At 42.8% G+C, this 26,499-nt stretch overlaps 1 protein-coding gene across 9 annotated transcripts in view; it reads right to left on the bottom strand.

Moving 5' to 3' along the window:
* Nucleotides 1-26,491, bottom strand: part of CCDC38 (coiled-coil domain containing 38) — a 209,502-nt gene extending 183,011 nt beyond the window's left edge. For 3 of the 9 annotated variants that reach the window (XM_029601566.1, XM_029601575.1, XM_029601574.1), the window contains exons 1-4: nt 26,322-26,491; nt 22,438-22,674; nt 17,478-17,593; nt 12,279-12,382 (exon numbers count right to left, since the gene is read on the bottom strand). In XM_029601566.1, the coding sequence (XP_029457426.1) occupies nt 12,279-12,382; nt 17,478-17,547 (174 nt within the window). In that variant the 5' untranslated portion in view covers nt 17,548-17,593; nt 22,438-22,674; nt 26,322-26,491. Of the gene's footprint in view, nt 1-12,278; nt 12,383-17,477; nt 17,594-22,437; nt 22,675-22,788; nt 22,894-23,387; nt 23,512-26,162; nt 26,285-26,321 lie in introns of those variants that run through there. The other 6 variants (XM_029601573.1, XM_029601569.1, XM_029601572.1 and 3 more) reach the window with 6 other exon arrangements.
* Between the last annotated feature and the right edge of the window lie 8 nt (nt 26,492-26,499).

The following is a 26,499-nucleotide window of genomic DNA, read 5'->3' as shown; positions in this document are numbered from 1 at the left end:
CTCTGGCCCTAGAAAGAATAGACAAGCCATCGGAAAGATGTTTCTGAGACAGCAAGTGAATGCTATGCCGTAAAGCCTCACAGTCTTTTTGCCTTTTAAGGAAGAAGGCTCTAGAGATCACAAGACCATGGACACAGGTCATCAGGAAGTCACATTTTACAATAGGGGAGGAGTCACCAGTATTGTTTCTGACCAGAAAATCTTGAATATCATTGGCTAAAGAGATATTTTAATCATTATCCAGTAGCAGCGATTCATTTAAACACCAAAATGTATTTCCCTGATCATAATTAAAAAAAAATATATATTCACTTATATAGGGGCATGATCAGACCAAACTTATTTTAGATTCTTTTTTTATACCGAAGTATAGCGGGAAGCCTTCACTCCAGTTTACAACTGAACAACTTCATACATGAAAACATTTTTGTAACATATAAACATTAGTATCATAATTAACATCTCGGCTAAAGCAGAGTAATATAGAATAAAACATAATTAAAGAAAGCATCTTATAATTGAGTTTTCTGAAGTATAATGAGAGATATAATGCGGCAAAGGGGCTCTCCCCTTTGTGCACCCCTTCGTGCAAACCTTTGTGTATATGTAAAAATTTATTTTTATGTTTCCTTTGTTAACTAAGCTGTTTCATTGTATTCGACTAAGGAATTTTTTCCTGCTTTTTCTGTTTCACTGTAAACCGGCATGATTTGCATTTAATGCAAGAATGTCGGTATATAAAAGTTAAAAATAAATAAATAAATAAAATATTAGTTAAATTGGAAGTAAAAGTCAGATTAGTATTGTGGAGGGGTGAGAAATCAAATTATTAGAGTAAGGGCTGGGTGAGTAAAAAGGAAGAGAAGGTTCAAGGTAAGAATGGGGAGAAGATAAAGAGGGGTGTAAAAAGAGGAGGGAATAATTTTTTTAGCAGATTGGAAGGATGGAGAGGAGGAGAGGGTTAAGGTTCTTACATGAGGTGAGTTTCAAAGAGCTGAGAGTGGATATCGAGTTCAGACTGTGAATGCTTGACTAAATAGCCAAGTTTTAAGTTCTTTTTTTGAAGGATTTGGTGTCCCTTATTGAGCTTAAATATGTTGGTAAAGAGTTCCATTCTTTTGGACCGGCTATAGAGAAAGCTCGATTCCTGGTGATAGATAGTCTCGCATCTGATAGGGGGGGTATGATTAGCTGCAATTTGTTTGAGATTCTTGTTGATCGTGGTGGTTTGTGAAGTTTAATCATGCAATCAAGGGAAGCGTTGTTATCTTTGTATATTTCATTATGAAGAATAGATAATGTCTTGTATTTGATTCTTTGGGTGATAGGTAGCCAATGTAGATTCATCAGGGTTGGTGATATGTGATCAAATTTCTTCTTGCCAGTGAGAACACGTGCTGCAGCATTTTGCAGTAATTGTAGGGGTTTTAGTGTGGATTTGGGGAGTCCAATGAATATTGGACTCCCCAAATCCAGGTAATCGAGGCATGAGAAGATGAGTGATTGAAGCACGGTTCTAAAATCATGAGGATATAGTAAAGGTTTGAGAATGTGAAGTTTGTGGAAACCTTCTCTCGTTTTTGTAGCTATGCATGTTTTGAGGTTCAGTTCATTGTCTATCCAAATACCTAGGTCTCTTACTGGGTTCTTCAGTTGGATATTGATGTTGTCAATTGTGATGTGGGGAATTTGCGCTATTTGTTCTGGATTGTTTCTTTTTATAAGGATACATTCCGTCTTGTTCATGTTTAGGCATAATTTTAGTTGGTTCAGAAATTTTTTGATTGAGTTGAGGTGTTTTTTTGTGAGGCAGATTGCATCTTCAATGGTAGAGGTTATTGGGATTAAAAGTTGAATATCATCGGCGTATAAAAAGAAAGTGATACCTAGGTTAGAAATGAACTTACAGAGAGGTAGAAGGTATATATTGAAAAGGGTGGCTGAGAGGGCAGATCCTTGAGGAACCCCTGTTTTTAGGGGGCATGGGTCAGATGAGATGTTATTGAAGGTGACTTTGAAAAACCTGTCATTTAAAAAAAGAGGTGAACCATTTGAGGGTGCTCCGGCAAGACCTATGTTAGCTAGACTAGAGATTAGTTTACTGTGGTCAACCGTGTCGAAGGCAGCAGATAAATCCAGTAATATTAATAAATGACTTAGGTTGTTGTCAAAGTTTCTTATTATTTTGTTAGATAGGTTGATCAGGAGGGTTTCAGTGCTGTGGTTCTTTCTGAAACCATGTTGTGTAGGGTGAAGGATATTATTGTTCTCTAGATGTTCATTTAGTTGGGTCAATGCTGTTTTGTCGATTAACTTGGCAAGCAGTGGAAGATTGGATATTGGACGGTAATTGTTTAGATCATTTGGGTCTAGGTTCTTTTTTTTTTTGGGATGGGGGTTATTGTTGCAGTTTTCAGATTGGATGGTAGATTTCCTTCTTCAAGAGATTTGTTTATGATTGCAGCTAAAGTTGGAGCAATAATATGAGATATTTCCTTTAGTACTCGGGTTGGGATAGTATCAAGATCGTGTTTAGCAGGGTTTATTTTTTTTAGCATTTTTTCCATTTCTATATTGGAGATAGGTTCGAATTTAGCCCATGTTATTGTTGGTGGAGTCTCGTGAGATATATCAATGTTTGAAGTGGATTCGAAAGATTCGTTATTTTATTTATTTTGTTCTTGAAGAAATTAGCAAGGTCTTGGCTTAGGTTGCAAGTATTTGATGAAGAAAAGTTTTTGTTGTTGTTATCAATTAGATTCTTTACAATATTGAAGAGGGAGTTAGCTTTATTTGTTGAATTTGTTATTTTTTGACTGTAATATTCATGTTTGGCATTTAGAATTTCTTTCTTGTATTCAGCAAGTTGAGTGCGGTATCTTTAAAAATGTAGTTGGCATTTGGATTTGCTCCATTCTTTTTCCAGCTTTCTGAGATTGGATTTCAGCGATCTTAAGTGTGAATTGAACCAAGGGTTGTTTTTAGCTTTGTTTTGTTTTATAATTTTTGTTTTTTCGGGATTAATGTTATTTGCAGTTTGTTTTGTAAGTTGGAACCAAGATTGAGTGGCATTAAGAGTGTTAGATAGGTCAAGATTAATAAGCTGTTTTCCTAATTCTTGTTTAAGCAAGTTGAGTTGGAAGGGGGGAGTGTATTTGAAAGATGTTGGAGTATTCATTTTGATCATTTTATTGGTATTGATTTGTGCTATGCATTTGATTAGATAGTGATCGGACCAAGGAACAGGTTTAATAGATATATTAGGTTCAAATATGAATTGGTTGGTGAAGATCAGATCTAGTGTATGACCTGCTTTGTGGGTGGAGTTGTTTATAAGTTGGGTCATGTTTATGCTGGAAAGCATGTCAATTAAGGTTTGGCAGTTTTGAGATCTTGGTGAGGCGTCAGTATGAAGATTGAAGTCACCGAGAATAATTGATGGTTTTTTTGTGCTGATGTTAGTTATTAAAAATTCAATTAGGGGTGATAACTCATTGTCAAGAAGTTTAGGTGGGCAATATATGAGGCATATTTGAAGGAATTCAAAGTCAAGTAAAGCAACTTCGAAATTCTTGGGTAGGTTGTGAGGGATTAGTTTCATTGAGAAATGTTTCTTTATAAGTAGGAGTAGTCCACCTCCTCTTCGGGATTTTCGTGAGATGGAGAAAATATTGTAGTCGTTGTTGGTTAGTTGAATTTTCAGAACCAGGTCAGTGTCTTTGAGCCAAGATTCTGTTATTGCGAAGAAGTCAGGATTCTTTGTTTGTATCAGGTCGGATATGATCATGAGTTTTTTCGTAAGTGATTGAGCATTTATTAAAAAGAATGTGAGGTAGAGAAGGTTTTTGGCGTGTTTGAGGAGTGGTATTTTAATTAGATGGATGGCAAGTTAAAGCATAAACATTGGCAAGTTAAATGTAAGACATTGATAAGACAGGCTAAGAGAGAATTTGAAAAGAAGTTGGCTGTAGAGGCAAAAACTCACAGTAAAAACTTTTTTAAATATATCCGAAGCAGAAAGCCTGTGAGGGAGTCAGTTGGACCGTTAGATGATCGTTAGATGGCCTTATCACTTAGAGAAGATAAGGCCATCGCGGAAAGATTAAATGATTTCTTTGCTTCGGTGTTTACTGAAGAGGATGTTGGGGAGGTACCCGTAATGGAGAAGGTTTTCATGGGTAATGATTCAGATGGACTGAATCAAATCACGGTGAATCTAGAAGATGTGGTAGGCCTGATTGACAAACTGAAGAGTAGTAAATCACCTGGACCGGATGGTATACACCCCAGAGTTCTGAAGGAACTAAAAAATGAAATTTCAGACCTATTAGTAAAAATTTGTAACTTATCATTAAAATCATCCATTGTACCTGATGACTGGAGGATAGCAAATGTAACCCCAATATTTAAAAAGGGCTCCAGGGGTGATCCGGGAAACTACAGACCGGTTAGCCTGACTTCAGTGCCAGGAAAAATAGTGGAAAGTGTTCTAAACATCAAAATCACAGAACATATAGAAAGACATGGTTTAATGGAACAAAGTCAGCATGGCTTTACCCAGGGCAAGTCTTGCCTCACAAATCTGCTTCACTTTTTTGAAGGAGTTAATAAACATGTGGATAAAGGTGAACCGGTAGATATAGTATACTTGGATTTTCAGAAGGCGTTTGACAAAGTTCCTCATGAGAGGCTTCTAGGAAAAGTAAAAAGTCATGGGATAGGTGGCGATGTCCTTTCGTGGATTGCAAACTGGCTAAAAGACAGGAAACAGAGAGTAGGATTGAATGGGCAATTTTCTCAGTGAAAGGGAGTGGACAGTGGAGTTCCTCAGGGATCTGTATTGGGACCCTTACTGTTCAATATATTTATAAATGATCTGGAAAGAAATACGACGAGTGAGATAATCAAATTTGCAGATGACACAAAATTGTTCAGAGTAGTTAAATCACAAGCAGATTGTGATAAATTGCAGGAAGACCTTGTGAGACTGGAAAATTGGGCATCCAAATGGCAGATGAAATTTAATGTGGATAAGTGCAAGGTGATGCATATAGGGAAAAATAACCCATGCTATAGTTACACAATGTTGGGTTCCATATTAGGTGCTACAACCCAAGAAAGAGATCTAGGTGTCATAGTGGATAACACATTGAAATCGTCGGTGCAGTGTGCTGCGGCAGTCAAAAAAGCAAACAGAATGTTGGGAATTATTAGAAAAGGAATGATGAATAAAACGAAAAATGTCATAATGCCTCTGTATCGCTCCATGGTGAGACCGCACCTTGAATACTGTGTACAATTCTGGTCGCCGCATCTCAAAAAAGATATAATTGCGATGGAGACGGTACAGAGAAGGGCTACCAAAATGATAAGGGGAATGGAACAACTCCCCTATGAGGAAAGACTAAAGAGGTTAGGACTTTTTAGCTTGGAGAAGAGACGACTGAGGGGGATATGATAGAGGTGTTTAAAATCATGAGAGGTCTAGAACGGGTAGATGTGAATCGGTTATTTACTCTTTCGGATAGTAGAAAGACTAGGGGGCACTCCATAAAGTTAGCATGGGGCACATTTAAAACTAATCGGAGAAAGTTCTTTTTTACTCAACGCACAATTAAACTCTGGAATTTGTTGCCAGAGGATGTGGTTCGTGCAGTTAGTATAGCTGTGTTTAAAAAAGGATTGGATAAGTTCTTGGAGGAGAAGTCCATTACCTGCTATTAAGTTCACTTAGAGAATAGCCACTGCCATTAGCAATGGTTACATGGAATAGACTTAGTTTTTGGGTACTTGCCAGGTTCTTATGGCCTGGATTGGCCACTGTTGGAAACAGGATGCTGGGCTTGATGGACCCTTGGTCTGACCCAGTATGGCATTTTCTTATGTTCTTATGTTCTTGTTTGGTTAATCCTAGTTGTAATAGCCATGATGATATAGAAGTAAAATTTCTCAAGGGGTATAGAGGTTTAACTTGAATGAGTAGATAGAAATGTTCTCTGTTGAATTGCAGTAGAAGAAATAAGAGATAATGTTTAGTTTGAAGAATGAGTTTAGCGAGGCGTGTGATGTGCTGAGTAGGAAAAGGATTTGAGCGTATCTGAGTTTGTAGCTTTTATGTAGAAAGTAGGATTATTTGATTTCTTTCTTCTTGGCCTCAGTGGCTGCACGAAGGGGCGCACAAAGGGGCCAGCCCGGAGCAGTAAGTTTAAATGTCCCTCTCTGGTTGTGATTGGTGCGTTTAGGCTTGTGGGAGGGTCTCAGGGCCACGCGGATGGGCGGCGCGGTTGTCAGGCCGTGCGATTGGTGTCCGGGCTCGCCGGGGGCAAGGGGAATTGGAAGGCCTTACCCAGACGGGTCTGGGCGCCGATCGCGCAGGCCCTTCCCTCTTGATGTCACAGCAGCGGCGGCAGCAGCAGAGGTCCGGATCAGTCAGGCGTGGCGCCTGAGGAGCAGTAAGTTTAAATGTCCCTGTCTTCTATACCTGTAGCGATAATGTTATTGAAAATGGACTTGTCCACCAAAAAATAGTCAATACTTGAATAAGAAACATGGGAATTAGAATAAAATGTATAAACGCGTGAGGTGGGAAAATGCATTCTCCAAACATCTATCAGATGCCAATCTTCCATAAGATCTTTCAATTTTCCCCTATGAAATTTCACTAATGAAGAAGATCCCTGCAACATTATCTAAAGCAGGAGATTTGGCTAAATTAAAGCCCCCATCAATGATCAAATTACTAGAACAAGAGGTAAGCAACGCTTGGTGAAGACTCTGAAAGAATAGCCCTTGGTCCCTATTAGGTGTGTAGATGTTCACCGTGATCTGCAGGATTAAATATTTACCCAAGGGGTCTTTAGCACACATTTTGCAATCAAAGATAAAATCCCGGGAAAAAAAAGGATACAGACAACTGTATACTTAGCACCTCTACAGCTGGGAGTAAAAAAAAAAAAAGCTAAAATCTAGGAAAGTGAAGTAGATGTTCGTACCTGTTTTTTAAAGGAGTTTCTTGAACAAAAATGATGTCTGCCCGGATATGGCTTATTTCCCTAAAAAGTAGGTGCCCCTTACACGGTGAGTTTAGCCCTTTAGCGCTAATAGAAGTGATACGAAAAGCATTATTCATAACCAGGTTAAAGGGGGAAAACCAATAATACCCAAAGATCATCACAGTAAGGCCTTGAGCCAAATAGGGCGCCAACAACCCACTCCAAGAGAACAATAAAAATAAAGAAACCTGACCCACAATTTATATGGAAAAAGTAGTAAGGGACACCCAAGAGAGCAAGCACTACTGATACAGAGTATGTTACCAGAAAAGAAAAAAAACAAAGTTGGAGCATAAAGCGGAAAGAAACCCTCCCCACCAAAAACATCCCCTCATATAACTAATCAGATCTGCTGTAACCTCCATGCAGATCATCTCCACTTGCACCAGCAGAGGAAATTCGACTAGAGGAATGGAACTCTCCCATCACCTAGAAAAAAAAAAAAGTTAGAGATGACAAACACAAAATACCAAAAGAAGATATCACAAGGAACACAGAATCATCTTAGCAGCAAAAAAAATAGTACTATATAATTGTGAAAAATGTCAAGGTTAGCTTGAAAAAAAATGTAGCGTCAGCAATAAAAAGATGCCTGCTACAGGAAAGAATCAGGTGACGTCCTTAGTAACCAAGGATCCACCAGAATGTCTCCTTAATCTGCTATTGAGTTTGCCAGCAAGCTGCCAGATTGGGAATGGGGCCCTCTCGCTACATATTTTAGTTGTTTTCGATGCCTGCGAAGATGCAGATTCACAGTTCTGAAGTATAAGAATGGCATCAGCAACAGTGCTTTAGATAACGACGCAGGGATCTTCTTCATTAGTGAAATTTCATAGGGGAAAATTGAAAGATCTTATGGAAGTCACTCCCTCAATAGAAAAGGATAAGCCAAATGGATGAAGACATCTATACTTGATATTCTCTTTACGGCAAAAAGAAGTGACGATTAGCAGCTCTTGCCTATTTTGTACAGTGGCTTGTGAAAGGTCAGCGTAGATTGCTATGTCTTGGCCTTTCCATGACCAGGTGGGTTGCATTTTAGCAGCCGCAGAAATCTTTTCTTTTACAGTGAAGTCATGAAAGCAGACAATAATGTCCCTAGATGGATTGTTATTAGAGACTCCAATAGCCCGATGGGCTCTATCCAATTTAATAGTAGGAATATCAGTCGCTCCTTTCTCTGAATGAGAAAAGAGGAGATATTTACAGAAACACATTTTCTGGGGGACTCCTGAAAGCCTCTAAATTGCAGGTTTCTGTTATGGTTATGAGGTGTTGGAGTGGATTCTTGGGTACTGCGGTGATGGCCACTCCCACGGGGAGGAGCCCCGTGAGGAACCGCAGTACTAGGCTAGACTCTTTACACACAGACACAGAGAAGTTTTTTTTTGCTCAATGGTACTGCCCGGGGAGCGGGCAACAGTGGAGGTAACCCAGGGGGTCCTCAGCAGAGGAGACCAGTCTCACACTCGAGTAGGTGATAGGCAGCAAAGCATAGCAGGGACAGGTCCTGGATGAAGGCAAGGAGCGCTGAAGCTGGAGATGAGACAGGCTGAGAGGGTTAGTACTCACTGAAGCAGAAGCTGTGTAGTAGATGGTCCAGGCAGGCAGAAGTTGTTCAGTGGCAGGCACCAGAATAGGAAGGACCCAAAAAGCAACAAGGTAGGCGATCCAGTGAAGCCGTGAGGAAATAACAAAATGGTGGATGCCACAAAAGAGTCTTTTTCAATTTTTAATCATGGAGACGAACCGTGTTGGTGCATAAACAATAGATATATGTATACAGTGGATTTTATTCGGACCATCACCTGAACACTTTTCTTTGATTCATAAGCCCCTGAGGCAGCCACCATTGGTGGCGAAACTCGGCCAGAGTCGGGCACTTGTACATGATACTTTACGTCTCCATGATTAAAAATTGAAAGAGACTTTTGTGGCATCCACCATTTTGTTATTTCCTCACCAGAATAGGAAGAGCAGGCCCTTGAGAAGCGAGTACCTGGTATCCCAGGATAAGTACCTGAAATAGAGCAGAAGGGCCCCCGAGGAGAGGGTACCCAGGTTAGGAGAATTACCCCGAAGGGCAGAGAGAGCTTCCTCCGGCAGCTAGGAAGCGACAGAGCAGCTTAGGCCGGAGGCAGTCCAATCCTTACTAACTCAGTTTGTTAGCAAACGAAGGGCAGGCTAAATACCAGGATGTGATGACGTCACTTGGAGGGGATGCCCCCGAGGTTCCCGCCATGACGTGGATAAAGACGTGGGTGGCGTGCACACCCTAGGAGTGCCCTCAGGAAAATCATGGCGAACACTGTCGCCAATCTGGGAACGCCGGAGAGAGTGGCATGAAGACACAGCAGCAGCCATCTTCCCAAGGCTTGAGGAGAGAGAAAGAAGAAAAGGTGAAGCACAGAAGTCGAAGCCGTCTGAGACCAACGAAAGCAACAGTTTCTCGGTCGTGCCTGGTTTTCTTTTATAGTAAGAGTCTCATCGTGCAGGTCAGAGCAAACCTTTTGAAAGTTTTTTTTTTTTTGAGGCCTCCGCTTGGAATCCCACACAGGTATAGAGCTAGAGCTAATCGACCCGATGTCCCAAGGGAGCAATCTCCTCCTATATTTCTTCCATCATTCTCATAAATTCTCTTATCTTTTAAATCTGTGCAGACTGAAAAACCGTTCTCTGAATTCATCATGGGAAGGTAGGTCCGCCAAGAGAACAGTAGGGTTGGAAACTTCTTCTAGGCCTTCCGGGAGATCACCATCACAGCCTTCCCCATCCTCAGCAGCGCTGCCTTTGAGATAGGAGAACCGGCGAAAAATCAACCGATTTTCACTTAGCAGCCAATCACACCATCGGCACACGAGCAGTCTCACTGATGAAAGAGAAAAAAAAATGGTTCCAGAGACTCCGATGAATTTAGATTTGCTAGGTGAGGAGAGGAGCACCACAGTTAAGCTTCCATCTCCACCGATTACTTCACTTCCTCCACCCGTCTTAGACTTCTTAGCACATTTCAAGGTAAATTTGACCACCACAGACCAGTGTGGCAGTTGGGGCTTTTTGAATTCTTTAGCCATCTGGGCACAATACTTGGTGATTACCTTCTTTGCAACTGGGAGTATAGAGAGCGGTTTCCCACATTCTCATATGTACATCCTAGTAGCGTGACTAAATGGGCACTGCCACCAACTCTAGGTACTTTAATGCAGAATGGGGGTGCTTTGGGCTCTTCTTCAACCTGCAACTCAACTGGAATGAACTTAGCCATTACCTGCACAAATTCTTCAGGTGGAGACCTACTCCTTGTCTGTGGAAGAGGGCTCCAGTTGAAGGTCAGATAATTCCTTTTTGAAATCAGTCTTCTCTGACCTGTAATTGGACCCCCCCATGACTGCTCAAAATCACTCTTAATATAGTTTGGAGAGTACAACTGAGCCTGTGCAGATCCATGATTAGACTATTAGGATCTCATGGCCGACTGTCATCAAGGGTTTAAAGAGAAACTTCCTTCTCCAAGGTCTTCTGGGTTTTACTTGATGCACATGGCACCACTCATCCTTGACATTCAAAGCTTGATGTGGATGCCAAGATGTGCTGAGTAACTGTCTCTGGTATATGCCTCCAAATTCTTCCTTGGATAGGAAGTGCTGATGGGATTCAGCAAGAGGACTGGCCTTCTTAAGGGTGTCTAAAAGAGAAGCAAAAATGCAAAGCTGGACCTCTGGAGACTGGCAAAGCCTGAGTCCTAGAGAGGACTAGATCTTTTTTTCAGGCATAGTTGCTTAGAGATTTGGACAGCATGCTCCAGAATCCTCTGGCCCTTGCATCAAAGGAAACTGTTACCGATGAATCTTCTCTTTCAATAAGCTTTTGGTGCTGTTTCTCCATGGCTCCGGTGCTTAGATCCTGATGCTAGCATGAATAGGAAGTTTGAAATCTGTTTCAATCTATAAGCATCTCTTTAGGCTTTAGTGCTGATGAAATCGATACCTCCCTTCAGCAACTCCTTTGCCTCTAGTGATTAGTGCAGCTCCATGGTCCCTTGTTTGGTAGATCCAGACTTCAATTCTTCAAGCTGAGTCAGTAGTCACAACTTGTTTATCTTGATGGCGTTCAGTGAAATCTTTGAGCAGATGCTGCAGTGGAACACATCATGATTCTTACTCTGACACTTTTAGCAGGTCTTGTGATGGTGAGTGGATATATTCTGCCTACATTCCAGACAAAACTTTCTGTTACCATCAAAAAATTCTGTGATGCAAAAATCAAAAGAAAAAATGTATAACAGACACTCAAAGAAGAAAAAGAGGGACTGAAACCAAAGGCCTGTCAGAAGTAGGGGTCAAAACAAGCTTGACAGAAATGGCTAAAATATAAAAAGAAATTTCACTAAAATAGCTAAAGAGATAAGGGAAGTAAAAAAATAATAACTCTTTGACATGCTGACCTGAAAAGAGAAGAAAAAAAAAAAAGAACAAAATGGTTTTGAGAAGCCAAAGGTTAGTGAAAAATACTATTAAGATCTGGGCTCATCTTGGAAATTGTTGATCTGAGGCATGACTTTGTTCCTCTTAAAAAGCCCTCCTTTCCTCTTCCCTGCTGACTTCTGCCAGCATCACTCTTGGCTCATACAGCTATACCCCATAGACATGGAATAAGATACCACTAATCCAATGTCGAGACATCTTATCTTCAGGAAAAAGAGAGTTATTCAACTAGGTCTTTCCTTAAATTCCACTTCAAAAACTGCAACTGTGACAAAGATAGTGACAGAGACTTCCTTCTATCTTTTAACTAATCATATCTTATATGCCCCACCTTTATATACCTCTCTCTCTCATGTTTCAATATGCTGGGTATAAATGGAGATGGAAATATAGCATGAATTTAATTGAAATGTGATTGTAATCCACTTTGAGACCAGTTTGGTAAAGAGAATATCAAATGTTTACAAATAAATTAAATATACTGTGTGAATCACTCATGCTCAGACAGGACGCTAGGTATTTGCTAGAAAGCTCTGGAAAATGTCTGTATCAATGCAGTCAGACGAAGTCACTTGTGTGTGACTACGGTGAACTGCTTGTCTTCAGAGAAGAGGAAAAGATTTTTTTTAAATCTCAATAGCAGCTGATAGCCTGGAACCACAAAAGATGACTAGGTTACCTAAAATTCTGAAACATTCACATAATGCAGTATCAATAAGGCAGACTTTGAAAAAAGACAGACCTCTTTCTTCTTTTTCATCTCCTCACTTCTAAAAAGAAATAAATCTGTTTGCGGGAACTTAAAAGGATTCTCTGTAGAGTCCCATTCATCTTTTTTTTCAGCTACTGAAAATAAAGGAAACAGAAAATTTAGTTCCTGACAAACTTTTCAAATCAGTGCTTTATTAACAAAAACATAAAAAAAATCCACTAGGCCTGGATAAGGAAAAAAAAAAAAGCTTATCCAGCTAAAATGATCAGTGTGTAGGAAAGCATGTCTAAAACTAGTATTCAGGCATACAGCAGAAATGAGGTGCCTCAGAAAGTCAGTGCATAATACAGCATACAATACTCACAATGAATATACATGAGATATATATCTGCATGCACTGCCTCCATTGTATACAAATCTATCTCATGTAAGTTAATTGTGGATATCCTGAAAACCTGGTCTATTTGTTGCTCTCGAGGAATTTGGGCAGCCAACCACTGGAGGGAGTGCTAGAGGTGTCACTGAAAACCAGAGAGGAACTGATCTTGCTTTTGGACAAAGCTTGCTGGGACTTGTTTTAAGGCAGGGGTGGCCAACTCCAGTCCTCGAGAGCAACAAATAGACCAGGTTTTCAGGATATCCACAATTAACTTACATGAGATAGATTTGTATACAATGGAGGCAGTGCATGCAGATACATATCTCATGTATATTCATTGTGAGTATTGTATGCTGTATTATGCACTGACTTTCTGAGGCACCTCATTTCTGCTGTATGCCTGAATATTAGTTTTAGACAAAGAAAGCAGAGGACCCTGGCTACGTGCTGGAATGCAGCGAGCCAACACCCTAGACCCATTAGCTGATTGGTCTAATACATTCTCAAATCAAATGTACTGCACTTATCTAAAAACAACACTCTGAATATGCTCTGATTGGTCAGTATGAAGGGTATATATTGTTATGCACACCTCTGTAAAAATTGGGTAACTGGGTGTTTTTACAATTGTATAGACCTATGTTACTCCCCGGAACAAATTATCTCCTCGTTTATTTATTTATTTATTTTATTTAACAGTTTTTCTATACCGACATTAAAGTACACATCATATCGGTTTACATAATAACAAAAAGGTAGAAAATACAAATAACAGGGGGAGGTGAGGGGGAGAACTGGGGGTCAGAAGGGCTGACCCTCGTGCTTTGTTCTGGTCCCTGTCCCCTTTGTCTCTGTCTTTCTCTAATTAAAGTTTCTGATTACACACTGTTGCAAAAGTTTCTCTAGAATAAACAGTATCCTATTTGTGGCTTGCAAGGACTGGAGTTGGCCACCCCTGTTTTAAGGGAAAACAGCCTGGTGAGCCAGATGGAAGTAGGAAAGAAGAAAAAGCAAACAGCTGGAAAAGGGTCATAGATTAACCCCACCCACGAGATTGAGGACTGAGTTAGCTACAGAAGAGAAAAGAACAGAACAATACAACTATGTAACCTGAACAGCAAATTGAGGAGATTGAAAAGGTTGCCAAACGTCCTGCTATGAGGATACTATGAGGCTGGGTAGGCTTCATGCCTGCCTGACCTTTGTAATATGGTGCCAGGCTCGCTTATGCAAGCTTGGCATGTTCAGTTCTGGAGGGGGGGGGGGGGTTGCGGGTGGCTGACCTGCCGTTTGGGCTCTGTGAACCAGCAGGGCAGGGATTGGGTGGTTTAGTTTAAACCACCTCCTGGGGGGGAACAGATTGGTTCCCGTGTCTAGTTTCAGCAGGGGGCGGGGTTTACCCAGTGTCCCGCAGGGCAGCTTCCTGTCCACAGCTGGGTTCTTCAGCGCTGCATCCCACCCGCCCTGGTTGTTGTAAAAAGGGGGTATAATTTTTGTCGCAGCTTCAATAGGGGAGGGGGGCAGGTAGTCCGAGCCGATTCGGGGGGGTTATGCCTTGGTTGACTGGTGTCTGACTTGACAGGGATCAGGTCAGGGGTCCCTAGCAAACAACTGGGTGCGGTTGTTGCTGGTATGACTCCTTGCTGGACGGTGGCAGGAGTCATGGGATTAGATAAAGATGGGCACTTCATACAGGCTGGGATAACCTGCATGTGCCCGTTTGACAGGCTGGGATAGCCTGGGGTTGGCACGTCTTGCAGGCTAGGATAGCCTGAGTGTGCCCATCTTGCTGGTTGGTGGCGGATGGGGGAATGTATGGTTACATTTGCATGGCTCGGGCTCCGGGGGTGTTTAATAAAGCTGCGGCCTGTTGACTCCCAAATCTGTTGTGTGAGTATTTATTCTGTTGTGAAAGGGCAGGCCTGGGCAGAAGCATCAGTCATGGCTATCCATATTATTAAAGGACCATTGAATGGATTAGTCAGACATTCAGGTAGGGGATTTGCATGCCATAATCCCCTGGACCTCTGGGTAATTTTGTAAGAAATATCACTAACAAAAAATTCAGAGTATTTAAAACTTTTACAATACAGAACTATGACTGGGGAAGGGATTTGTGAGTGAAATGTGCTGGAAGACAGTACTGGGAGGCAGACAGATTTTCATCCTGACTAGCAGGGGTATTGAGACACATTGGGTGTAGAGGTCCCAGACAGGAAACAAAAAGAGACAGGATGAAAGGATGTATATATATGGCCTTTTCTCTATAGTCTTGTCTGCTTGCCTGTCATTTTGGCTGAGAGGTAAGCCATATAGGGTCAAATAATAGATAAACACAAGACATGCTGAGATAAAAGGTGATTATTCTAAACTGGATAATAGAACAGGACTGGCTGTGGCTTAGGAGTAACCACTGACTGTACAAAGCCAAAATTGCTGAATGTAACCTAACCTTGTACAGCTGTAAGCCCAAGCTAGGGAAAACTGAAGGACTAGGGAAAACTGAAGGACACTGACAAGAGAGAAGGGGAACATAGCAGCAGTTAGGTGAGGTGGAGTTTGGAAGTTGTGTAGGCAGAGGGCACTAACCATGAGTATATATATGTGTGTGCTGCTTGACATCCTATTAGCAATGTACATAGAAATGTATATGCTTGTATAGTCTAATAAACTTGTAGATTTGTACATACTGCCAGCCTTGTTCATAGTCTCATTTGTTTTCCTGGGGTGAAAGGAGGGAAATCCCACCCAATCTTGAGAGCAAAATGTGCATCTGAGACACTTTTTTTTTTTTTTTTAATTCACTCTGCATCAGACACAGGTAAAATTGGGGTGAAAATCTGTCTGCCTCCCAGTACTGTCTTCCAGCACATTTCACTCACAAATCCCTTCCCCAGTCATAGTTCTGTAATGTAAAAGTTTTAAATCCTCTGAATTTTTGGTTAGTGATATTTCCTACAAAATTACCCAGAGGTCCAGGAGACTATGGCATGCAAATCCCCTACCTGAATGTCTGACTAATCCATTCAATGGTCAGTTAAGTATCCTCACAGCAGGACATCTGGCAAGTTTTTCAATCTCCTGAGTTTGCAGCTCAGGTTACATACAGGCCGATACAGTAAAGTACGCTCCGGTGGAGCGCACTGTTAGCCCGCATTTGGCTGCACGTTTTCGACACACTAGCTTTACCCCTTATACAGTAAGGGGTAAACAAAATGTGCGGCCAACCTCTCCCCCCCCCCCCTAAAACTAATAGCGCCCGCAACATGCAAATGCACGTTGATGGTCCTATTAGTTATTCCGCACGATACAGAAAGTAAAATGTGCAGCCAAGATGCACATTTTACTTTCAGAAATTAACGCCTGCTAAAGGCGCCTGCCAAAGGCTGGTGTTAATTTCGGCCGGCACCAGGAAAGTGTACAGAAAAGCCTGCTTTTCTGTACACCCTCCGACTTAATATCATAACGATATTAAGTTGGAGGCCCCCCAATTTTCTTTTTTTTTAATTTTTTTTTTAAGAGTTAAATCTGCCTGTGGGTTGGAAGATGGACGCACAATTTAGCTGGCGTCGGTTTTCTGAACCCGTGGCTGTCAGCGGGTTCGAGAACAGACGCCAGTAAAATTGAGCATCTGCTGTCAAACCTGCAGACAGCCACCGCTTCTGTCAAAAAGGAGGAGCTAGGGATGTGCTAGTGTCCCTAGCGCCTCCTTTTACTGCGGGCCCTAATTTACAAACCTGGGCTTTCTGAATTGCGCGCCCAGAAGAGTGGCCTGTGCGCGCATCGGGAAAGCGGGCGTTCGCCGGCTCTCCCACGCGTTTTTCTGTATCGGCCTGATAGTTGTATTGTTCTGTTCTTTTCTCTCCTGTAGCTCACTCAAACTTCAGTCTGGGGGGAGGGGGGGTTCACAGAGAGATGGGCTGGGATGCTATCAGGAGAGCAGGCCTCAGTCTACACACCCACTAGCCTAAAAGTGAATGTGCCTGAACAGCAGGTTTTCAGTAGTTTGCCAGTATGTAGAAGGTGGGCTTGCTTTATCACCCCATGTAGTTATGCTGGCTGGTATTTAATCCTATACGCAGGTCTGGAATGCTTTGATGACTTACAAGGAGGTGTAACTGAAAATAAAGTCAGAAATTGTGTCTATGATTTAATATCTCACCCCGGAAATGGGAAAGTGGTCAAGTCCCTACTCAAAAGTGCTTACTAAGGAGAGCACTACCTCACAAGGTGGATGTATTTCTTAACTATCTATGGGTAAATTATTCATGAAAATAGGGTCTGAGAGCTACTTGCATTGTTGATAAAATCTCTTTAGCTCACACTCAGCAAACATCTGAATGCTTAAAGCACAGTTCTTGTGCAAGAAGTATTCCCCTTCCTTGAAGGGAATATGACACAAAAAACTATCAAAGAACTATGGGTTAAAAGTTGATTTTAGGGTATTTGATCCCTGAGTGGCCTAGTCTGGCTGACTGAGCACGTCCACTCAAGGCTGCTGAAACTGTCAGACATCCATCTCTGAACAGTGTTCTGCGTTCTCTTCATAATACAAGCTAGTGAAACCAACCCAGCCTCTTTTATTACTCTTATAACTGGTCTTTGACTCCTAAGAGCGCTGAGGGATCGCAGGTGGCACACCAGGTTATCTAGGGGGTGCTTTTCTCTGACTCCATCTGCTGGAAGGGAGACATAACCCAGCAGTCTGGACTGATCCTGGTAGGTACAGGGAACAGTAAATTAACAGGTGTGCCCCGACCTCTTATCTATGCTTAAATCTAAATCTCTCACAGCCTCAAGATTTTACATGCACACCTTTAACTCCATTAGCAATTTGAGTTTTTGTATACCTTTCTCTATTTTCGGAAAAAAAGAATGCAGGCTTGCTGATGGTAAAGAAAATTTAACTCCAGACAACATGGCTATCTTTCTTTTTTTTTTTTTTTTCTTTAATTAGTTTTCAACACTGCGGAAGCAAAAAAAAAAAAAAAAAGACAGTAAATAATTTTAAGATCAACAAAAACAAACAACTTAAAAGCAAATATACATTTTTTATTGCCACTATATATATACACATATATGAATTATTTTCTAAATAATTTTATACAGTGCAGAACATGTGCACTCAAACTAATTTCTTTATTGCAACAATACTTCTGTAAATATGATTTCTAGATGTTTTCACAAAAGATTAATAGAATCAAAACTTCAAGGAGAAAGCCAAAATGGGAAGGAAGAGAGGATCAAAATGAGGGTGGGCAGAGGTGACCATCTCCTGGACCCAATCCTCTCTCTTTCCCTTTCAACCCCCATCCCTGGTTCTTTTTCAAAATTCATACCCACCCATGATGCCAATCCTGTTGCTCTCTCTTACACACACTCACGCCCTCCATCTGTGAGGTAGTGCCCCTAGTGTCCCCTTGTGAGCATGTGCAGGCCCAGGCTAGGAGCCTGGGCAGGGCCCTGCTGGGCGGGAGGTGCTTGGAGGGTGTGCCCAGGATAGGGGAAGATAAGTTGCTGAGCCAGTGGGGAGAGGATGGGCCCTATAGATCTGGGAGTAGGAGCTCCAGACTTTTGGGAAGTGCCTAGTGTGTAGCTTACTGAAAGTGGAGAACAGGTCGACTTCTGGGAAGTGCCTTAGCTGAGACTAGACTTTGTGTTTGAGTGTGGCCCTGTAAATAAAACGCACTGAAATTACAGCAGAGCGTGAGTGTGATTCCTCTGGCTGTGTCCAAGTCCTTGACTGCTAAAGCGCCACATATGGTGTCTTCATGGGATCCCTCTAAGCGCCTATTTAACCCGCATCCGACAGTGGGTTAAACAGTGTGCGCGTGTGAGCGCACGGTATTGCATCGGCCCCAGAGGGAAGAACCAGTCTCCGGAAGAAAAGACTGAGGTCAAGTATTTTTTTTTCTAAGCAGTGCTGCTGAGAGAGGGTGTGGCTTGGTGAGCACATTGCAGAAGGCAGTTGGAGCTGCTGGGTTGGTCTGGGGACATAGGGAGTGAAAAGGAAAAGTTTGTTGAGTGTGGCTTGGGAAGCACACTACAAAAAGCAGTTGGACTGGTGGGGCTCTGGGAGCACAGAGACTAAAAAAATAAAATAAGAGAGGTGTTTCAAAGAAAAAAAAAGTTTAGTTAATTGAGCTGCCTGCCAGAAGCAGCTGAAAATTTGTGGCTCTGCAGAGCATTGGAGCCCTGCAGCATTGCTCGTCTGCAGAGCACAGGAAAAAAAAAAACCAACTGCTTTAAACCCAGAGGGAGGTAGAAGGGGCCTGTTACGGAAGCAAGATGTTTTTTTTTCCTGAGACTAAAAGAGGCTAGTGTCTTGAGGAAGGGGTGCAACAAAAGTGTAGCCAGAGCTGGTCAAGCAGGATTTCTTTTGCTTTTGAGGTTTTATTTTTTTTTTGAGAGGGGAAAAAAAAAAAAGATAAAAAGCAGGAGGATCCTGTTATGCTCTGGGCTGGAGTAGGGCATGGCCTAGCAGAAGAGAAACTGCTAGAAGGAGCAGCTGATGGAAGCCTAGGCAGTATTCCAGTAAAGCCTGGTTGGGAACCAGTGGGGATTACTGCAGCTCAGAAGAAAAAGGGGAAAGAAAGAAGAAAGGATGATTGGAGAAGGAAGTGACGTCTGGTACAATGTACCTCTGCGTAGTCGAGTGCCCCATGCCCAGGAGCTGGGCAAGATGGAGAACCTGGAGGGACAGATTTGCCAGCTGGAGGAGTCGGCAAAGCCTGAGAGTGAATGGCTGGACAGGGAATCTCAACAGCTCCTAGAGAAGATAGACAAGATACTGGCAGAGATGACCACTGAGCTGACCAAGCTGGGGCAACCGCCCGAAGCGAGAGGTGCTGGAGAAGGTACTGCCAAGACCCCAGAGGGAGTGGAGAAGAGCTCAGGTGAAGCTACTGTAGGGGGCTGAAGGCTTCAACCTGACAGAGGACAACCTGAAACTCCTGCCAAACAGGACTTCATGTACCAGAATTCCCTGCTTCATGACGGGTTTACTTACAGTCTGCAATACAGCTGTAATTAGGACATTGAGAAACTCTCTGTCAGCACATTGCACATTTTCATTTTTGGCTTCGCTGTTCTTATTCTCTGATAAGCTTTCACTGCTGTAACCTAGATTAGAACAATGGATGTATTATGTGAAGGGCTGTATTGCTGCAGACTCGCAAATTCCTTTCCAGAACTGCAAGTCCCGACAGCCTCTCCTGCAGAAGTTTCACGAAGGTTCCAGGTTGTCTAAGGAGGGGGTCAATAGCCCCTCAGCCGGGATATGCTTGCTCAGCAAGGCGTAAAACGCATGTGTAAAAGATAAGAAATGTGGAATGTATAAAAGCCAGCTCCTGAAGGGGAGGGGCACGCAGATTTCTGAGCCATTGTTCTCAGCTGTGTCTTGCATGCAATAAAAGTCTTTCTTTTCGGACCAGTTGTCTGGGGCCTCTTTTCTGACGGTAACACTACCACAGAGACCCCCAGAGGGAGCAGCTGTCAGGAAGAGGTGCAGTGGAGTTCCTCGCAGATGGAAGAAAGGAGAAGCGGCTACCACAGTACCCAGAGGAAGCTACAAAAGTCCTGTCAAGAAGAACCTGGAACTCTGAGCTCCAAAAGAACTCAAGACAAGGATTGTGGCTGGGAGTGCAGTGGTTGGTGTACTTTCTTAGGTGACCCTAGTGGGGTGGGGGGGGGGGGGGGGAAGACACAGAATCCTGAATTTTCAAGTTCAAACCTAGAGGGGGAGAGCCCAGCTGAAGGGGTTGGGCAGCGTGGAATACTACCCTGGGTGGATCCCAGGGTGAGTAAGGGCGCTGGGCCCAACGGGCTGAAGCTGAGGGGAGTGGTATGTGAGGTAGTGCCCCCTTTCAGCCTGTGCAGGACTAGGCTTGGAGCCTGGGTGGTTCCCTGCTAGGCGGGAGGTGCTTGGAGGGCATGCCCAAGATAGGAGAGGATAAGTTGCTAAGCCAGTGGGGAGAGGATGGGCCCCATGGATCTGGGAGAAGGAGAGCATAGGCAGACTTCTGGGAATTGCCTGGTGTGTAACTTACTGAGAGAGTGGAGAACAGGCCAACTTCTGGGAAGTGCCTTGTTAGCCGAGACTAGGCAGCAGTCTGTCGAGCCGATACAGAAAAAAGTGCGGGCAACCCGGCGAGCACCCGCTCTCCTGTCACACGCACAGGCCACTCTCCTGTGCGCGCGATTTAGCGCGTCCCTAGCGCCTCCTTTTTGACAGGAGTGGTGGCTGTCAGCAGATTTGACAGCTGACGCTCAATTTTACTGGCACCTGTTCTCGAACCCGCTGATGGCCACGGGTTTGGAAAATGGGCGCCGGCATAATTGAGAATGACTTCCAATCCGCAGGAAGATTTTTAATTTTTTTATTTTTATTTTTGGGGCTTCCTACTTAATATCGCTATGATATTAAGTCAGAGGGTGTACAGAAAAGCAGATTTTTCTGCTTCTCTGTACTCTGTACACTTCCCCGGTGCTGGCCGAAATTAAAGTGTGCGGCTCGGCTGCACATTTTACTTTCTGAATTGCGCGGGAATAACTAATAGGCCCACCAACATGCATTTGCATGTTGTTGGCGCTATTAGTTTCGGGGGGGGGGGGGGGGGGGGGGGCTGGCCGCGCGTTTTCGATGCGGGCTAACAGTGCGCTCTGTACTATATCAGCCAGTGTGTTTGCAACTGTGTTTGCTAATCCTGATTGTGGCACTAAAATAAACGCACTGAAGTTACAGCAGATTCCTCTGGTTGTGTCCAAGTCCTTGACTGTCCGAGTGCCACACAGTCAATCTTCTTTCACTCTCTCCCAACACTGAACCCCTCTCTCAAGCCTCCAGTTCCTCTACACAATCTCTGCAACGCATGGGATGAAGACCCTCACTGGTCACAAAGCACAATACTGTAAATACTATAGCCCTCGAAACCACACCACCAAGGCCACTGCCAACACACCTTAAGGAGACTGCATTTGCTGGTGCAGCCCATCTCTGCATCATTCACTCTCCCCACTACAATTTACCGATACATCTGCCTCTACACAGCTTAACACTAATGTGTGAGCCCCACAGTCCAACTTTACATGCACATTCAAAAGAGAAAGCCTGCCGCCTAGTGTAATAGAAAATATGGACATCTTGCAGCCACTGCTGGTATAACCTCTTATGTTTCTCAAACAGATAGAAGTATCAACAGATTTTTGCAGACTGTTGAACATCAAATCTATTATAATTAAGCACATAAACATTTAAATGTTAACCATGTACATTAAATGAAAAACAAAATACAGCCTGCATTTGGAGAAAGAGGGACAATCCTAATGTGCCCACACATTCTCCGTTCTATCCCTGATCTGTCAGACGTGCCCTGGGCTGGCCAGCTTCAACATGGGGAGTTGCAAGGCATGCTGAGAGAGAGATAAACCTAAAAGTCAGCTACAGGCTGATTTGAGCTGGTCCCTGGCTCACACCAGCAGTTAACATTTAAATTAATAAACAATAAGCCTCAACTTACCATTCAAATGCTTAATATATTAAATCCTTAATTCTCAAAAACAGTAAGGTGAGAGGAGTCAGGAAAATAACTTATCCCAAAAGAACTTGAATCCAACAGTAACAATGATACCAGAAGTAGCTCTACCCTTTAACCAATCATATTATGGCTTTGGGACAGTGCATCAGTTAATGCTTTTCTGCAATACAGCTGACTTGAAATCCAGTTAGGTTGAAATAGTGGCTTTTGGATGTATAAAACTATATATCATATGAGGATTTAAAAAATCCCTTTAAAAACAAAAGCTATTTACCTCTGGGTTTGTAGACTTGTTCTGAGGATACAACCATGTATTAAGCAGTTATAGCAGCAGGTGATCTCTGATAGGATGAAGTTGTGTGAGGACACTGCTGGAGAAGGAGCAAAGTGTAGAGAATGTTATCTCCAAATATGGAGATAAATATACTTTCAATTTATTTTCCCACACAAAATGTCACGTTATTGACTTCTGGAAGTTAGGTGGAGCAGAAACGGCCATCCTGAAGTTCTTCTATAAGAAAATAACCCATGTTTGAAAATGCAATTCTCATGAATCATTAATAGTGCCAAAGTTTGTGTGTGAAAACACCTAACAAGTGGAGTTAGATTCTGCCCATACCAGTACCTTTTAAGGAAAAATCCTGAACTATTGCGGAATCAAAGCATTCCATGTCTCTCTCTTCTTAGTATTACTGTAACATTAGAAACAGCAGAATCCAAACTTCTGATTGCTCAGTGAGATTTTTAATCCAATTGTTTGCCTCCCATTTGATATATCTAGGAAAAACCTTATTGATTTGGGGGCAATTATTATGTTCTCAAGTTACTATGGGTTACCTAGCAAAAATACCCATGTTCAAAAGGACTTTTGTCCAACTCACAAAGCTAATGATATGCAGAGTGCAATAGGGATGTAAAATATTTAACTGTTAAAATGATATGTATAACCTTACTGTTCAGACTTAAGCCTTGTCGTTTAACCATGTAATATATTAACCACAAAAAGAACTAAAAAGATTACCCATTTGAAACCAATAGAAGCAAAAAAAATAACCACCAAGGGTAGAAGAGCATATTAAGAGACCATCATATAATGGGGTACTGTCTCTTTATAGGTTCTTCTACCCATGGTTATTTTTTGCTACCATTTAATATATTTGTGTCCTTAAAATAGAAGCCGGGTCCCAGAGCCCCAGAAGAATGTGTAATGGAAGATGGTGCTACCTGCTATAGGGATAGGCGGAGTGAACTGGCTCTGGCACTTCCAGGCTATGGTCCTGATGGCAGGATCACCATGGCACCGTCAGGCTAGATAAAGTCTAATAGCTGCTGCTTTTCCAGTCTTTCATTGCCTCACAGCTGCCACCTTGCCACCAAGCTTGGGATCCAACTTCTGACTCTATGCCTTCTCAGCTGCTGCTTGTTAATGGCTAAACTATTAACTGTTCAAATTTCAGTAGTTTAAATGGATACTTACATCCTTACAGGACGATGCAATATCAAACGCCGAGCCTAGCACACAGGTTAACCAGCACTTGGACACGCATCCATAACCTCCAATGCAATAAGGGGACCAGTGGGTCTAAACTCGCGTGGAGCTAATAGTGCTCATCACATGTAAATTCCATGTAGATGAGGCTATTAGCTATTACCCACAATGCAAAAAATCCCCATTTGCTCGAGGCACACTTTTTAACCTAGCAAATTTTATGTCTGCCCGGAACAGGTGTAAAGTGTTCCCACACATCAAGGGTTCAACTTAAAAATTAAAACTGCTTTTCTGTGGTTCCTCCTACTTAGTATCAGGACAATACTAAGTAGGAAGAATAATAGAAAGCAACATCATGCAAAAAAAATAAAAAAAAATTGCAGGGCGCACAACATATATGCTCAGGGCCTTGTATATTGTGCATGTGTCTTGTGCCAGTCAACTAGCTACTGCAGGTTAAAACGGACGCTCATAAACTGAGTGTCTGTTTTGGTAACCTGCACACAGAAAGCAGGTTACCAAAACAGACACTCAGTTTTGGTAACCTGCCCTCATGTCAGTGAAAGGCCCAATCCTTATAGCTGCTGTCCCAAAAGGGGATCGATTCTTTCAACTGACAACTGTCAGTGAAAAGGACCAATCAGGAACAGTGCTGCCGGGTGGTGGAGCGGTAGTTCTGGCCAGGCTATTGTGGATGCACAGCCCCTTCTCCTGGGCACCCGATGCAGAGCACTAGGGATGCACAAGTTATTCATTGCACATCCCTTTCAGCACAGCAGCTTATTTACAAATTGCATCTAGTGCCCAGGAGAAGTGGATGTGCACCTGTTCAAAAAACATGCGTCCACTTTGGATGCACGTTTTTTACACGCATGATATTGCCTTGGCCTGTTAGAATGCAGTACGTAGGGCCATACACACCAATGCAATACTGTGCACTCAGACTAGCACACAGATTGATCCACGTTTTGGATGAGAGTCCATGACCTCTTATGCAATAAGGGGATTAGCAAGTCCAAACCAGCACGTAGCCAATAGTGCCCATCACATGAAAATGCCATTATCTATTACCCTTGATGTAAAAAAATAACCATGCGCCCAACACACATTTTAACTCAAAAATTAATGCCAGCCCTGGAGCTGACATTAAGTTTTGAGGAGCCCCAAAAGTAGAGCTAAAAAGCAGAAAATACTGCTTTTCTGTGGTTCCTCAAACAATATCGTGGTGATATTAAGTTGGAGGAACCACAAAAGCACCCTGAAAATAAATAAATAAAAATGTCTGGACAGCAGTCGGATTAAGAAAACAGATGCTCAATTTACGAGCGTCCACTTTCCTAACGCATGCCCATCCATCTCTCCCAGCCACGTGATGCAGCAAGCAAATGAGCCACTGCATTAAAAAAAAAAAAAAGAAATCGTACGTCCCTTGCACCTCTCGGATGCCCAGGAGAGGTGGCTGTGTGAGGGTTAGGAAAACAGATGCTCAATTTTATGAGCATCCGTTTTCCTGACCCATGCACAACCAAGGATTAGAAAAATGGAAGATCTTAAACTGAGCATCCATTTTCCTAACTGACCACCATCTACCTTTTTTTTTTTTCAGGTTGCTGCCTTCAGTGGTTTCTATTTTTAGGGCTCCTCAAAACTAAATGCCAGCTCTGGCTGACAAATTTTGAGAGTTAAAATTTAGCATCAAGGGGCACGGTTATTTTTTACATCAGGGGTAATAGTTAATAACCTCATCAACATGGCATTTATATGTGATGAGCACTATTAGCTAAGCGCTGGTTTGGACACACATTTTGGATGTGCTAATACTCTTCGTGCATAAGGGGTTATAGATGCGTATCCAAAATGCACATCCTGAGCACAACTTATTGCATCGGCCTGCTAGTGTGAAACAGCACATAGCACTGCCATCCAGAGACCAACAACCGAACCAGCTGGAGAAAAGTGTAGTGTGGAGGCAGAGAATAAACAGCAGTCAAACCCCGTGATGCACTACACACACTTCTCCAAGCAGGCCATAATCACTAAAATAGAAAAGAGTAGGCCCACAATAGTAGACTACTGGTTTGAAACCTAATAAGTAGATCTGCCACTAAAATAGCTTTATATGCACTTGGATGTATACTCTTCTTTTTAGTTAAGAAGATCCTGCCCTAACCCAGATTCACAAATATGTGCTGAAGCCCACATATAAATATCCTCAGGCGAGAGTGGTCTAGGCCCAGCCCCGGACTGACAATAGTACGTACATTTACATGCTATTTAAAAGACATACATCTACAAAAATAGCTTTATGTAAAAAAAAAAATCAAGGGTAATGGGTCCGCCTCTGATGCGGTGGGCTCAGAGTGTGGGGGGAGGTAGATTACTATCTTTTGGTGCATAAAGATATGACTCGGTATATTAAATTCAGCTGTGCACAAAATAGTAATAGAAAAAATGCCAGGTGTGTCCATAACAAAAAGAGTCAGATTGCTAACAAAAGTCGGGCAACCTACACCCCGTCTCTATTAGCTGCTCGCGGGGGTCCAAATCAGCCCCTATAAGCACGGTGCCCGGGAGACAGCCGTCCCGATTCAGGAAACCCCTCTCGTCCTGAGAGGTCAGGGTCGGCGTTAGAGCGCTACCGCCTACCCTCGGCTCCTAACCGGCCTCACCTGTAACCAAGCTCAAGGCGACAAAAAGCCAACCGCTGCCTTCCCCACCCCGCGAGTGCATTCAAACAGCGCGAGCCCGACCCCGTCCCCTGTGTGCGGCGCAACGCAGGGGCTGGCGGGAAGGCGGCGGAGCGGAGCACGGTGGGAGGGGCTGAGGATGGTGCCCGAAAGTGATGTC

Source organism: Rhinatrema bivittatum, chromosome 4 (genome assembly GCF_901001135.1).
Source record: "Rhinatrema bivittatum chromosome 4, aRhiBiv1.1, whole genome shotgun sequence".
Classification (NCBI taxonomy): Eukaryota; Metazoa; Chordata; class Amphibia; order Gymnophiona; family Rhinatrematidae; genus Rhinatrema; species Rhinatrema bivittatum.
Note: the sequence above shows the minus strand (reverse complement) of the source record. Positions and strands in the feature narration are given on the sequence as shown.